At 43.3% G+C, this 16,812-nt stretch overlaps 1 protein-coding gene across 5 annotated transcripts in view; it reads left to right on the top strand.

Moving 5' to 3' along the window:
* Positions 1-888: 888 nt before the first annotated feature.
* The window catches only part of DDN (dendrin), a 32,491-nt gene continuing 16,567 nt past the window's right edge, over positions 889-16,812 (top strand). For 2 of the 5 annotated variants that reach the window (XM_075591236.1, XM_075591232.1), the window contains exons 1-4: positions 889-1,043; positions 4,895-5,051; positions 11,595-11,743; positions 13,584-13,779. In XM_075591236.1, coding sequence (XP_075447351.1) covers positions 13,592-13,779 — 188 coding nt within the window. In that variant the 5' untranslated portion in view covers positions 889-1,043; positions 4,895-5,051; positions 11,595-11,743; positions 13,584-13,591. The other 3 variants (XM_075591233.1, XM_075591234.1, XM_075591235.1) reach the window with 3 other exon arrangements.

Here is a 16,812-nt window from a genome sequence, read left to right as displayed (position 1 = left end):
CTGGAATAAACCCAGAATAGGTTTGTGTAAACCGCTTTCTCTTCCTGCAACGCATCGCAAATCGGCGAAGGAACTCGGAACAGAATAACAGGGTTGCAAAGAATATAACAAATCGATCTTCCTTGTAAAACTAAATGAGTCTGCCTCAGTCTCTGTATTATAGCCAGTTAAGTGGTGGGATTTAAAAAAGGGTGTGAAAATGATGATGCTGACCAACGGAGAACCAGATCCACTAGTCTTTATGATCCTGGCTAAGTAAAGGTTATGTGAAAGGTATTGCGATTCCATGAAGTGGAATATTATGTTGGAACCTGATTTAGATCCCAGAAGTATAGAAGCAAGACTGATGTTTTGGGTTGGATTCAGCATGGGTGGGTTTATACTTTGAATAGCGGCATATCAAGCTCCTGTAATCAAATCCACTGATCACCAAAATTCTGTATTACCAGGTCTTTTTGACGCCTAGATATGTATTTTTCTTGTGTGTAAATGTGTGCAGGTGTGTATGTGTGAATACATAGTTATTGCGTGGAGGGGGGGTGCAATGACTTAGTTCTGCCCCTTTTTTTATAACGGATTCTCAAACTCCATATTGGGAATGGGGCTTGAATACGAATTAGGCGTGGATAATGCTTTTCTACCACAAATAGATATAAAGCTGAATTATTATTTCCCTAAAAAAAAAACTGTATATATATATATATATATATATATATATATTCACACGAAAATATTAAGTCATTCTGACTCCAAGCACACTCCTTCCCTCACTTTCTATTACATTAGATGGGAGTTGTTTTCTGTGCTATGCTAGGGTGAGGGGTCAGCAGAATTTCGCTGAGTATGAGCCGCTGTTGTGCTACCAAATCCCTGTTTGTTCTGCTCAGTGCATTTTGTAAAAAGAGGGAAGTGTCCTGAGCAGCAACAAGAGGACAGACCCAGAGCAGCGTGGAGACCCATGCAAAGCTGTGAGACACACAGTGTGGTTGAGAGGAGCATATCTAAGTGAGCTGGCAGCAGTGATCTGAAAGCTCTGTGTGCAGGTGAGATGATATGCAGGTGTTCAGGAGACCCATTTCTGAGCGTCGGTGCTCATCACTGTACTTTCGATCCTCTATCGCTCTATTTTTGCTGGTTGCAGGCTAGTGGTGGTTCTACTTTCTGGGGGGGAGGAGGGTGCGAGCTTTACGTGCTATTATCAGGTTCCTTTGCCACTTTCTCACTCCACATGTTTACATTTAGACACACACACACACACTCTTAGGGCAGGTAAATGTATCCCTCAGCAAGTAAATGTAATGAGAATAGTCTTCTTGTATGCAAATGCCCCCGATACTTTTGGGTCCCTAAATCACCTTGCATCTCTATGCACATACAAATATTGATACCACTGTAGTTCCTCTATTGCTGCTTAATAGAGGAACTTCCAAGCCATTATTTTTCAAGTCCCCTAACCTGCAGCTTGACACACACACACACACACACACACACACACACACACACACACACACACACACACACACACACACACACACACACACACACACACACACTGTTCTGTTTAAATAGGTACAATGAGTCTTACAGGACCCTAAACGTGTACATCCTAAATAGGTACGGTTGGTGGCTATGTCTCTGCATGAGGTGCTGAATTGTCCCCTTTCAAAGCCTTCTTGAGCAGCCACACTTAGGTGGGAGTCATGTTGCTCTGTCTAATGATACGGAGTAGATCTACACACTTTCAACCGCCAAAATACTACCCTGCGTATACTGACCGTTACTACATTTTGTGCCATGCTCTGATTTATGATTACACAGTACAAACTTTCAAAAGCTTTATGCTCTGAAAAGTATTGCTATTCGTCATGTATATACTGTATGTAACCCTCCCTGCCGGCTCCTTGTGTCAGTGTTAGTGCTGCTCAGGATGCATTACCTTACTCGGGGTGCAGGCTGGGCGTTGGTACACAATGATGGGTGCAAGGATCTTTATTAATTCAAACAGCAGTTTATTATCTGGTAGGTGCAGTCCCATGTAATATACAGAGGTCCTCTTGTATTTCTAGTAAAGTGTCTTTGGCCTGTGCTGTGTGCGCGGCTTCCCAAGCTGCCCCCATCTCAGCCCGCTAGGAAGGTGCTGAGGCTTTGTATCCCTTGATCTGCCTATAGAATCCTTCAGCTCTATAGCACTGGTAGTGCTCCCTATCCATGGGGCCCCTATGGGCCTAGTACTACGCCCTCTGTGGTCAGCCCCCCTCATTTCAGGGTTGCCTGCCACCTATGTGGGCTGGGTGAGAGACAGTCAGGGACCCACTGGTGGGGTGGCTCCAACTATACTTGGGGGCCGCGGCTTGGGAAGCTATCTCTGGACGTAGTCTGACTCTAAGGATATCTTGGTAGTAATGCCAGACCATCTTGATGGGACATCTAGATAAACGGGGTACTTTCCCTAACTGAAGATATTAAAAGGGATGGAGAGCCGATCCTATACATGGGGATTGCTTAATTTATCCCTCTTTGTTTTTTTTTTTTAGCTCCCTCTGGGATCTGCCTTCCAGAAGCTTCCCCCCCCCCCCCCTCTCTTTATAGTCTAACATGCTACTGTATTCAGGCAGAAGGGGGCAGGGTTTAACTTCTGCTGTGCCACCCCAGTACCATGTGATGGGGAAGGGGCTTTACTCTGTGTGAGCTCACACATTTAACCCCTTAAGGCCATATTTTGCAAGTAGTAGTGGGCCTCCACTAAAATTAAATGAACTGCCGGGGTGCAGACTGCAGCAAAGGGAAGTATAAAAGGGTAATAGGAAGCTGGCACACCAGGGCTTGGAGAAAAGAACAACAAATATATTTAAACATTAACGTTTCTACTCACTCTGGAGACTTTCTGTCTTGAAAAAAGCTCCAGAGTGAGCTGAAACGTTGATATGTTTAAAAACCTTTTGATATTTTTTCCTCCAAGACCTGGTGTGCTGCATCCTATTATATACTAGGGTGACCAGACGTCCTGTTTTTTTCCGGGATTGTACGGGTTTTTGGCATTGTGTCCTGGTGTCCCGACTACTTTTAAAAAAGTGCCAAAAACGTCTAATCCCCCCCCCCATCAAGGGCAAAGCTTCTTACCTTAGCCCTCCTGCGCCATCTGCATTCTTACCTTTGTCCCCAAACCCTGGCTGACCACCTCTCCCCAAGTCCTTAGCTGTCTCTGTATGTTTGCCTGTGCACGCTGTCAATATAGCTCCGCCCCAGCTCACTCCGTTCCTGCTGCAGGCTGAGGCTGCTGTCAGCCGCGTGCCGGGCCTTCAGCAGGCATGAAAGTCAAGCGGCCCGCTGTGCTGGAAATAGGACCGGCCCGGGAGTAGGGGGCAATTTCCCCCCTGGCCAGCCCACCCCAGTACATGTCATACCTATCACCTGAGATCAGACTCCACAAGACTATTCATGGTCCCAAGACTCAACAAAGTATCCGGACGTTCCTCCTTCTCCTTCCGTGCACCCCAAAACTGGAACAACCTACCAGAGACTCTCATATCCACCACCAGCTTAAGTTCTTTCAAATCTAAGGCTGTCTCACACTTTAATCTGGTCTGTAACTGTTTCATACGCTCATAATATATATTTTCTTTAACTGTGCATGCAATGTCTTGTATATAATGTATACCCTGTTCATTTATGTAACTGTATTTGTAACCATGTATTATTTTGTTTACTCTGTGCCCAGGACATACTTGAAAACGAGAGGTAACTCTCAATGTATTACTTCCTGGTAAAATATTTTATAAATAAATAATGTCATTAGCCATTCATATATTATCTCAACATGGATTGTTGATAAATTTAAAAAAAGGGTCTCCTTCCCTCCCAGACATGCAGATTTTTGGGAATACACTATGGCAACAGCAAAGGTGCATTTACCCCTACATAACCAATCAAAGATAAATTATCAGATATAAATGGAGTTTCCCATTTAAGCTAGTGATCTTGTATAATGGTTCAACAATAATGGCGAAGGATCCGGAAGGAGAAAAAGTACTGATCAAATTGGGTCTAATACAAAGATCTAAATCGCCTCCGGCTGCGGAGTCACCCAGCAAATCTACCCGGATACCCGTCTGGATACAGGGGAGGACCCAGAAAGGAAGCAAGCAAAAGGACCGAGAGAGTATCCACAAAGTATCTGAAAAATGACCACTGGCCCGTCACCAAAGGTGTTACCAGACAGAAGAATTCACCCGAAGAATGAAGAAAAGGACTAGATATCTGATCCCACGCGGGATCTTTTTTCCTCCCTTGCCGGGAGACGAGGAAGGCCAGCTGGCCTCCGTGCTAAGTGACGTCGGAGCCGAACCCCAGCTGCAACTCATCCAATACCCTGATCCGGGGAAGAAAAGGGCTCTGGAAGCTCCCTAAAAGTTACTTCCTGGTGGTGTTTTTTTTTTTTTTAATTCGGGGCCCCAATCCGTACCCCTTCTTACCTCCTCCGTCTCTTTCTTTTTTGGAGAACAGAGAGAAAAGGGAAACCCTGCCCTCATTCAATCTCTGAGGGCTAAATTACTGTACTTTATTCTCCGAAACTCCCACAGGGGTAGGTTAGGTTATGTAAGTTTAAAAATGTAAGTAAATGTGGTTATATATAAGTATATGTTTTTGTTTTTCCACTTTCTTCTCTTACCCCACCCCTTCCCTCATACACCCGAGGCAAGACAGAGCCTACTCGCACAATAGATTAAAATCCCTGTGCACATACAAAATAACAAAAAATGGCTAGGAAATATGTTTTAATTTTAATATGTTAAAACTAGGTACGCTAAATGTTAAAGGTTTAAACAATCCCAGAAAAAGGAAGTTACCTTTGCAAGATTTTAATAAGCAAATGTTGGATGTTGTTTTTATACAGGAAACTCATTTCAGGAAACAGGATCAACCCAGATTTTTCGACCGAGTCTTCTCTTCGAGTTTCTTTGCATCGGCGCGGGTGAAGAAGAGAGGAGTGGCTGTACTGGTCAGAAAGTCGTACCATTTTGCTCTTGAGGAAAGTCACGCCGACAAAGAAGGTCGTTTTTTGTTCCTCGGGGGCAAATTGGGAAACACAATGGTCACACAGGCTAATATTTACACCCCCAATGAGAAACAGGTAGATTTTTATGAGACAGTCTTCCCTAGATTATCAATGTTTGCGGAAGGGAAAATAATTATGGCAGGAGATTTCAATGTAGTTTACGATATAAAGCTAGATAAATCAAACCCCCCCCCCCCAAACGACTCTGAAAATACATAATCCTAAAGATACAGATTTAGCAATCATATTTCTGTTACCCCCCCCCCCCCCCCCTCTTTGCAGCTTCTGCCTGTCAGCTCCTTATTTCAGCTGCATGTATATTTTCTCTGAAAACACACAGTTCCTGTGGAACCGATACATTTGTTGCATTTGGGCTTCCAGTTGTCTTGGCAACCCCCTTAATCCCCCTGGTTTAGTTGAGTTTCCCTTACTCTCCTGTCTGTATTCACAGTCTCATCCTCAGACTATACCTGTTCCCAGAAAGCCATATACTGTACTTCCTTTCCACCCAGGACACTGAGTGAGTACAGTACCTGCCTGCTAACACCCTTGGCAAGGCCTTTCTGTTTTTACACTGTCTTACCTTGATACACAGCACTTCAGACAGAGAAGCACTCTCTACCCACACTACATCTGCAAGTACCTTTCATCCTATGACTTTCCTTCAATAAAGTTAAGAAAGACAAAAGGACTTGTGCTTTGGAAGAGGGAAGACATGAATTAAAGCTAACTGGAGCCATTCATACACTACACGTGACCCTGGTTCCAGGATATGTATACAATATATAGTATTATTGGGATATATGGAGGATTCAATACCCTAAGGATAGAGACTATCCATTTAACTCTGCACCCCATCTAGTATTCTCAAGGTTAGATTCTTTTTTTATAGAACACCCCCTAATCCCAGCTGTGAAGAAGTGAAAGATCAATCCAATTACCTGGTCTGATCACGCACTTGTAACATGCGCACGAAAAGATATCAATCCTACGCGGGGGAGACGTGTGGAAGCTTAACGACTCCCTTCTGAGAGATCTTGGTGTAATTAACTAAATAAACTCACATTTAATAGAATTGTTGTCTATTAACAATACACTGGAAATGGCTCTCAACAATTTGGGAAGCACAAAAAGCATGTACGAGGGGAAAGTTTATTGCCATTGCTTCTTTGAAGAAGAAGGGAAATGGAGTATAAACTGATTAAATGTTCAATAGACCTAGAGAGGGCTGATGATATTTATAAAAAGAACCCCACAGGTACAAATGATCAATTACTTAAAATAAGTGGTGATCTGAGAATTCTGCAAATTAACAAAGCCGAAAAAGCTTTAACATGGACCAAACAATTGTTCTACCAAAAAGGTAATTAAAGCAGACAGACTATTGGCTCAGAAACTGAGAGAGATCCAAATTTCCTCCAATATTAAATCAATTAAAATGAGAAATGGAGAAATGTCATTTGACCCAAAAGTAATAGAGGAGGAATTTATAGCATACTACTCATCTTTGTATATTTTACAAAATAAACATAAACAAAACCCAGGTATATTTAAACAACAATTAGACATTTATTTAGACTCATGTCAGTTACCAACTCTGAGAGATGAGGATAGTGTTTTTATTAAATGCAGAGATTTCACAAGAGGAGATACTGGCAGTGATTAAGGAACTCAAAAATACAAAGACTCCTGGCCCAGGCGGACTCTCAAATAATTATTATAAAACATTCAAAGCACTTTTAGTAACCTCTTTGGGAAAACTTTTTAACTCTTTCATGAAGGGTAAAGAAATTCCTCCCTCAATGTTGAGCGCACAAATTTCTGTGATTCCAAAACCAGGTAGGGATCATAATTGCTGTAGTAATTATAGACCTATCTCACTGATCAATACCGATATTAAAACTTATAGTAAAATTATTGCAATAAGATTAAATAAACTGTTACCTAGGGCAGGGGTGCACAAACTTTTCCCCATGCGCACCCCTGCCTGCTCTCCTCGACGCCTTGCGCCCCACCCCCCCCCCCCCCCTGCTTGGCACCGGCGTCAAATGACATGCGGGGTCATGTTGCCATGGTAACGTGACATCACATGACCCCGCTGACGCCAGGTTACCATGATGACGCGGTGCTGGAAGCTAAGCGTGTTATAGAAGCCTCACGCGGTCCCCTGGCATTTAATTTAAATGCCTGGTGGGAGAGCGTGGGACCTCTATAACTGCTGCGCCCCCCCCTACCCGCCAGAAAATCTAGCACCCCCTAGTTTGCGCACCACTGACCTAGAATAATCAACCCAGATCAGGTGGGATTTATTTTAGGGAGACAAGCAGACGATAATATAAGGAGAGTAATAAATCTCACACATTTAGCAAATATATCAAAAATACCTACGCTACTAATCTCACTGGATGCCGAGAAAGCATTTGACCGAGTGGACTGGTCGTATATGTTTACAACCCTAGAGAAATATGGAATCAGGGGAAATATACTAAATGGTATTAAAGCGCTCTATAACCAACCAGGAGCAACGTTAAAGATGGCCGGGACCAGCTCTGGTGTAATTAATATAAATAATGGGACCAGACAAGATTGTCCATTCTCTCTGTTATTATTTGCACTGAGTCTAGAACCGTTAGCAAATAAAATTTCTATTAATACAAATATCAAAGGACTGACAAAACAATCTAAAGAATATAAAATAGCTCTTTACGCAGATGATATTTTACTAACACTTCCAAACCACTGACATCACTTCCTAATCTATTTGAGGAGATTTTAACATTCAATTTTTTTCTCAAATTATATGCTAAACACACAATATCAGAGGCACTGACATTAGGAGTAGAGACAGGGACATTAAAATTACTAAAACTATATTCCAATTTAAATGGGTAGAAAATAGTATCAAATATCTGGGGGTGTATCTGACTGCTAGACATTCAGAACTTTATAAGGCCAACTACCCAAAACTGTTTCAGACAATAACGAGAGATCTGGAAGAGTGGAATAAGTACTGTATATCATGGATTGGCAGAATAATATCAGTAAAGATTAATTCTCTTCCTAAATTACTGTATCTGTTTCATAGCCTTCCAGTCCCTATTCCAACCAAAATTTTAAATGATATGCAAAGTAAAATGTATACTTTTAACTGGGGAAAGAAAAAAACGAGAATAAAAAGAACCGTGCTTAGTTCTTTAAGGTCAGAAGGTGGACTAGCTTTGCCGGTATTAAATAAATATTTTATCGCAGCACAATTAAGACACTTACCGGTCTGGCATAGACCCATCCAGGAGGTTAAATGGTTGGAAATTGAGGCAAATGAGATCCCGACGCAGAATATAGATTCATTACTGTGGATCCATAAAAAGAATAGACCTTAAGAGGTATACAGTCACCCGCTTATTACATTTACATTATATATTTGGGATAATTGGGAGAAAAGAAAGGGATTAAAGGGACGACCCTCACTTATGACCCCTCTATGGAGGAATGAGGAATTTCCCCCAGGATGTATACCGGGTAGGAATAATATTTGGATCTTAAGAGGAATACTTAGGATTAAAGATGTTATGTTTCAGGGAAAAATATATACATTTGAAGAAATCCGAAAGAAATATAATATTCCACTCTGAGTGTTTCAGATACACACAAATCAGGCATTTTATCATCTCAAAATCTTTCCCGCAAGGGGATACACAATTAACCAAATTTGAAGAAGGGTGCACAGTACAAACGCAGCAAAGAGGGTTGATATAAAATATGTATTCTAGACCAGGGGGGCGCAAACTTTTATCCCTGCTCCCCCCTGCCAGATGTCCTCCTCTCTGTGCGCCCCCCTCCCTCTTACCTGATTCACGGCGTCTGGGCATCATGACGTCACTTTGCCATAGCAACGTGACGTCACATGACTCCGTCGCATTGCCATGGCGAAGCGTCTCCAGATGCCGGCTGAATCAAGGTAAGTATTGTTTACAGACGCCCTGCAGCTCCCCCGGCACTTAATTTAAGTGCTTTCGGGAAGCGCGCAGGGCCTCTGTAAACCCTGCGCCCCCCCGCCGGTAATCTCGTGCCCCCCTGGGGGTCGCGCCCCCCAGTTTGTGCACCGCTATTCTAGACTCTGTTCTCGAGACAAAAATGAAAAACACTCCTATATGACTCAATGGGAAAAAGATATAGGAGCAGAGATTTCTAAAGAAGATTGGGCAGAGGTCTGGGAGGCAGCGGCGAGCTCATCTCTTTGCCCCATTATCAAAGAAAATAGGTGATGAGATGGTATTTAACACCGGATAGGATTGCACATATTTATCAGGGAGCGAGTGCGACGTGCTGGAGAAATTGTGGCTGTAGAGGCACAATATTTCATATATTCTCGACCTGCCCAAAGGTTGTTCTCTTCTGGAGGAAAATTATAAGAAAGATCACCAGGGTGTTTGATATGTTTGGTACCAATGGACCCCGTAATATTGATCCCAGGGAAACCAGTGCCCAATGTGTCGTATGCCACAAACAAATCTATCGCACACCTGTTGACAGCAGCCAGATGCACAGTAGCACTTCAATGGAAGCAAATTAATACACCATCATATCAAGTTTTCCAAGAGAAGGTGCGACATGTTTTAGAAATGGAAAAATTGACGGCATTTATGAATAATACTACGGACACATTTGGGGGAAAAAAAATCTGGAATCCCTAGTTAAGTGCTTTTCCAGAAAACACAGCGTCACTACAAGACTTACAAATTTAAACTATTTGGAAAATACTAAAAGTAATAATAAAAAAAAATGTATGCGAATAATGGATAAGTTGTCAGAGTTATAAACTAAACCATATCAAAAATCAATGAATCAGGAAAAATAAAAAGACTATTACCAAAGGTACCTCTTGTCAATCACACCCCCCAGACCTCCCCCCACTCCCACCGTGGTTGTCTGTTTTTATTATTTCTCCTTTCTGACTATAACTATTACGGTTCTTAAAACTATACTAAAGATATTATCACTTTTTATTGTTTTGATTATGGTGGGGGCTGCACCCCCCTTCCCCGCCTCATCCTTCTTTTTTTCTGTACCCACACCCTTCCCCCATGTTATCCAAAAAAAGAAATAAAAATTGTTTGAAAGAAAAAAAAAAGACATTATGGTACAGCTCAACCCCGTTATAACGTGATCCGTTACAACACGAATCCGCTTATAACGCGATGCAAGCGTGGCTCCCAATTTTCGTATTTATGAATACTTTACAACACGATTATTGGTATCTTAAATACTTTATTTGTACAATGCATACAATTGTACATTATTCCTAACGCGATCCGCATATAGCGCAATGTGATTCTTTGGACCCCAAGCACAGCGTTATAAGGGGGTTGAGCTGTACTAGAGAGAGTGCAGAGAAGAGCCACAGAATGAATGAAGGGGATGGATAATCTGATTTATGAGGAGAGACTAACTAAATTAATTTGTTTACATTGGAAAAGAGGCGTCTAATAGGGTATAACTATATGATATCTATATTGTAAAACGATATAACTATATACACATATATTCGGGGACAATACAAGGAGCTTTCAAAAGAACTATTCATCCTTTAAGGTTGGAGAAAAGTAGATTTCACCAGCAACAAAGGAAAGGGTTCTTTACAGTAAGGGCAGTTAAAATGTGGAATTCATTACCCATGGAGACTGTGATAACAGATACAATAGATTTGTTTAAAAAAAAAAAGTTGGACATCTTTTTTTAGAAAGGAAAGGTATACAGGGATATACCAAATAAATAAACATGAGAAGGATGTTGATCCAGGGGGTTATCTGATTGCCAATTCTTGGAGTTAGGAAGGAATTTATTTTTCCCTTTATGAGATATCATTGGATGATATGTCACTGGGGTTTTTGTTTGCCTTCCTCTGGATCAATATACTGTAAGTAGGGATATAGGATAGAGTAGCTGTCGTCTAAATTTAGCATACTGTAGGTTGAACTTGATGGACGTATGTCTTTTTTCAACCTCATCTACTATGTAACTATTTTGACTTTCAAAAAGTTGATACCTTTATGGTGTAGATTCGTTGCAGGTCGTGATACCTTTTAGTGGACCGACATTAGAATTCTTCATAGATGAAATTATAGTGAACAGAGTTTGTAGAAGAAACCAATGAGATTGTCGAAAAACCTTCACACTACAATTGAATCTATGAAGAACTCCTAATGTTGCTTTGCTAAAGGTGTCACAACCTACAACAAACCTGCTTCTCCAGGACAACCAGGGCTACTGGAACTTTGAACAACATACCTTTAAACTGTATGAGACAACAAGGACATGCAAGACGATGATGGTGGCTGGTGCATACTATTTTTAAGGAGTGCCTATGTAACCTTTTATTTTAAATCTCTTCAGACTCCATAGTCTCACGTTAATATCTTTCATACCCCTTTTACATACTCTCACTACTTCTCATTAGTGTATGTGGAGGAGCCTTTGTGCTCAGCTGACCTGTGTAATGAAGGCAGTACCCTGGTTGTTTGCCTTTCTCATCTTACAGGCAATAATTGGGATTCCTGAGCTCGGAGGAGGGTCAACAGCTCAGATATAACCAGAGGCTGAATAATACTGTGGACTCAGTGACGAGGTGTGCACCAAACTGCATGTCCGACCTTGACAAAGTAACCCAGGCTGCATCCAAAAACTAAGGTGAGCGCAGTCAGTAGGTCGTGTCAGTCTATGTGATGTGTTACACACACATCTGGGGTCATGGCATACCTGTCAACTATCCACAGGTCACCAGTGTGATGGGGATCCAGCTCAGGCTTCCTCTTTTATTATTATTATTATTATTATTATTATTATTATTATAAGCAAATGGGACTACCAAACCTGGACTGGATAATTATAACACCTGGAGTTAGTTGGCAGGTTGGTGACGTGTGGGATGTGCTGTGTGTAACAGGGAATGAGGTTCAGGGGCACCCCCATGGGAAGCACATATCACACATTGCAGGGAGATGCACATGTTTGCTGCAAAGTATGTATGGATCATGTGTGTGTAATGTTCACTCTCAGAAGGCAATAAGCAGGTGACGGATCATTCACCAGGAGAGGCAGAGATATACTTGGTAATACTTGAAACCCTTTGCCTTGTGATAGTGTTATTGATATTGTTATTATGATGTCGAAAATGGGACGTGGTCGGTATCAAGGATTACTCAAAGATCTCAACATGTTCACCTTGAGAAGATAGGGGGCAGAGAGGATAAGAAACTGATCAAATACATCAAGGGTATTAATAAGATTAGGGATGGTAATGAAGGATGCTAAATGAAGGCTTTGCAACATGAATGTCAAATGTGCAGACTTGGCGGGCAAAGTGATCCTTATCTGCTGTCAATTGTGTTGGCTAAAATGACATCATGTTTCTCATTTCTCTCCTCCTCTAAACAATGCAATGGAAGCTGGAAAGACCTCATTTTGGTTTCTCCCCAAATTCCTCTGGGGGACGTGTTCAGGTACTGGCACTCTGGCTATACTGCCTGGGGACATGGTTAACAAGTCCCTATGAGGTGTTCATGCGAGTCAGTGTAAGGCAGGTGTAGCCAACTCCAGTCCTCCAGAGCTACTAACAGGTCAGGTTTTCAGGATATCCCTGCTTCAGCACACGTGGTGCAGTCAAAATGACTGAGCCACTGATTGAGCCCCCTGTGCTGCAGAAGGGATATCCTTAAAACCTGACCTGTTGGTATCTCCTGAGGATTGGAGTTGGCCACCCCTGGTGTGAAGCATGTTAGAGTAGGGGCTGCATTAACTCTTTTATAGAGCTTAGGGGCCAGCTAACTATTGGTTTACAATTCCTAACTGGTCACTTGGGCTGCTAAGTGCTTACTGTGGTAAAACACTGTATGGTTGCAAACATATGAATGATTTTTTATTTATGTTTATTGTTGGGAGGGGGGAGAGGGGGCGGGTTTGTGCTTTATTTTGCATTTGGTACTGCACCTTCAAGCCGTTGATTTGTAATGCGTTGCCAGCCTCTCTGGCATCAAAGAAACAATGATTATCGCACTATCCTGTGGTAGCACAGATTTCTAATTGCATTTTTATTTTGGGGGAGTGAGTACTGCGGGTCTCCTCCATTATCGCCAAACACTCACATATGAACCTCTCACTGAATTGGTCCCAAAAGCAACAACACTACCCCGGTTTAAGGACACTCTGTGTGCAAGCGGGGAGACTATAGATCCTGTTACAAATGCGTTATTTACATCAGTTATGCACGGATATGACGATTGCAGTACAGTACATGCATCAATAAGTGGGGAAAAGGTAGTGCTTCACTTTAAGTACATTTTCGCTTTACATACATGCTCCGGTCCCATTGCGTACATTAATGCAGGGTATGCCTGTATTGTGTTGTAGTTGTTTTTCCTCATGAAGAATATTGTCTACAGTGAATCCCGTCCGTAGCGAGATGTTGACGTGTTCATAGCGTGTGTGTGCAGCACAGCTTGCAGAATTTGGTCTCTTCTTTTCTTTTCAGGTATTGGGATGGACAGTCGCAGATGGATGGACTTGGATGGTGAGTGGGTGTATAGCACTGCTCCCAGGAGAAACCCAGACACCCGTCTTAAGTATCGCACTTTGCCAGGGAGAGACTATGAAACCTACAGAAAGTACATGGATATTTCCAGGAGGCCGGCTGATGAGAGAGGGATGTATGGCACAGTCCCTGGGAGGTAAGTGTAGAATCCTATAGGGGTTATTATGGGTTTTTAGGAGAAATGTGGAGAGTGAAAGTTATAAGGTGAGGGACGAGTCTCTCTAATACAGGAGTGATAGAAACAGTATAGCCACAAGGAGATACAAGAGGGATAAATACAGCACAGCTACTGGTTGAGGGGTCCTGTATTATAAGCATCATAGGAGTAGATCAGTTTACAGGGAAAGAGGTTCTCTGGTGTACTCTGAGAGGTTGGTACAGGATAGTTATAGGGTGAGGAGTCCATGTATTATAGGACTGATTTATACAGTGTATACTGTAAGGACACCTTTTAATACAAAAGTGATAGTTGCAAAACATGATATGTCACTTAGAATGGTGAATGTGTTTATGTGAATCAGTAGCCAGGTTTCTTTAAGCAGCAGCTTCACTTAAAGCCACAATCCTCCCTCCATTTTTTTTTTTTATCACCAATTTGGGAAGTAGGGGGCCCCGGAGCTGAACCGTGCTAATTTAACTCCAGTTAACCACTGGTTCCCAAGATACTTACTGGTGAAGGTCATGCTGGTACTTCTTGGTATTGAAATCCCCCTATTTGAAGTCAAAATGGATGACTTAGTGGCTCCCTATTGACCTGTGCAACGTTGCACATTTAAACACGCCATTTTGTTTCCCCTGAAGCAGACTGCAACGCGCCACCTTCACCTGTAGTGCATTTCAGCTCTGGAAACTTCTTGATTCCCAACCCTGTAAAAAGAAATAAAAGCGAGGTTAAAGATAATAAACTGTACAGTGAGAACGGCTGCGTTAACTCTGCTGTTCTGTAATTATTACCTTCAACTTAATTGCAAACAGATATAGGAATGGTTGTTTAGACCTTCAGTTCTTGTGTGAATAGCAATATACCATTTCTGCTCTACCACACAAATCCGTTGCATGATGCGGAGGCCGTGTAATCCAGGCGTGGCAGGCACAGGGCAGTTACCACTTGAGTTCTGTAATAATAGTAATAATGTAACCGGAGCAAGATAGTTAGTATGCTGCAGTATTCTGTCTACAACAAAAGCTTCACAAAAATATTTTGTCAACAGAATGACGTGAAAAGTTTCCGAAAACTATTTTGTGAAAATGCTTTGTTGTGAGTCGCTGTCAATTTTGCGCACGTACTGCCATTCTGCGCACGTACTGCCATTCTGCGCACGTACTGCCATTCTGCGCACATACTGCCATCCTGCGCGCGTACTGCCATTCTGCGCACGTACTGCCATTCTGCGCACGTACTGCCATTCTGCGCACATACTGCCATTCTGCGCACGTACTGCCATTCTGCGCACGTACTGCCATTCTGCGCACGTACTGCCATTCTGCGCACGTACTGCCATTCTGCGCACGTACTGCCATTCTGCGCACGTACTGCCACCTGCGCACATACTGCCATTCTGCGCACATACTACCATTCTGCGCACATACTACCATTCTGCGCACATACTGCCATTCTGCGCACATACTGCCATACTGCCTTTCTGCGCACATACTGCCATTCTGCGCACATACTGCCTTTCTGCGCACATACTGCCTTTCTGCGCACATACTGCCATTCTGCGCACATACTGCCATTCTGCGCACGTACTGCCATTCTGCGCACATACTGCCATTCTGCGCACATACTGCCTTTCTGCGCACGTAATGCCATTCTGCGCACGTACTGCCATTCTGCGCACATACTGCCTTTCTGCGCACGTACTGCCATTCTGCGCACGTACTGCCTTTCTGCGCACATACTGCCTTTCTGCGCACATACTGCCATTCTGCGCACATACTGCCATTCTGCGCACGTACTGCCATTCTGCGCACATACTGCCTTTCTGTGCACGTACTGCCATTCTGCGCACGTACTGCCATTCTGCGCACATACTGCCTTTCTGCGCACGTACTGCCATTCTGCGCACGTACTGCCATTCTGCGCACATACTGCCTTTCTGCGCACGTACTGCCATTCTGCGCACGTACTGCCATTCCGCGCACATACTGCCTTTCTGCGCACGTACTGCCATTCTGCGCACGTACTGCCATTCTGCGCACATACTGCCTTTCTGCGCACGTACTGCCATTCTGCGCACGTACTGCCATTCTGCGCACATACTGCCTTTCTGCGCACGTACTGCCTTTCTGCGCACATACTGCCATTCTGCACACGTACTGCCATTCTGCGCACGTACTGCCATTCTGCGCACGTACTGCCATTCTGCGCACATACTGCCTTTCTGCGCACATACTGCCATTTTGCGCACATACTGCCATTCTGCGCACATACTGCCTTTCTGCGCACGTACTGCCATTCTGCGCACGTACTGCCTTTCTGCACACATACTGCCATTCTGCGCACATACTACCTTTCTGCGCACGTACTGCCATTCTGTGCACATACTGCCTTTCTGCGCACATACTGCCATTCTCCGCACATACTGCCTTTCTGCGCACATACTGCCATTCTGCACACGTACTGCCATTCTGCGCACGTACTGCCATTCTGCGCACGTACTGCCATTCTGCGCACATACTGCCTTTCTGCGCACATACTGCCATTTTGCGCACATACTGCCATTCTGCGCACGTACTGCCATTCTGCGCACGTACTGCCATTCTGCGCACGTACTGCCATTCTGCGCACGTACTGCCTTTCTGCGCACATACTGCCTTTCTGCGCACATACTGCCATTCTGCGCACATACTGCCTTTCTGCGCCTTAAATCATTTTGCTGATACAATAGATTCTGTCTGCCATTTTGACGACAAAATGTTAGTGTTGCAAACGGTTCCTCAAAAGTTACAGGATCATTAGCACTTGTAACACAGGAGTGATTAGGCTAAGGACCGTTACATAATGAGGGGCGCAGTATCTCAGTAATGAAAGGTACAGCCATGTCCTATTTTGTGAAGGGAGGCCGTGAATTGGGGAACCGGGAAGACACATGCTGCTTTGGTCGGCAGGCGACAAAGATCTGACATAACATGGTAGTTTGAAGAGCTACAGTGGACAAAAGTCAGC

This window comes from Ascaphus truei, chromosome 3, assembly GCF_040206685.1.
Source record: "Ascaphus truei isolate aAscTru1 chromosome 3, aAscTru1.hap1, whole genome shotgun sequence".
Classification (NCBI taxonomy): Eukaryota; Metazoa; Chordata; class Amphibia; order Anura; family Ascaphidae; genus Ascaphus; species Ascaphus truei.
The sequence above is the reverse complement of the archived record's forward strand: the minus strand, read 5'-3'. Positions and strand labels throughout refer to the sequence as shown.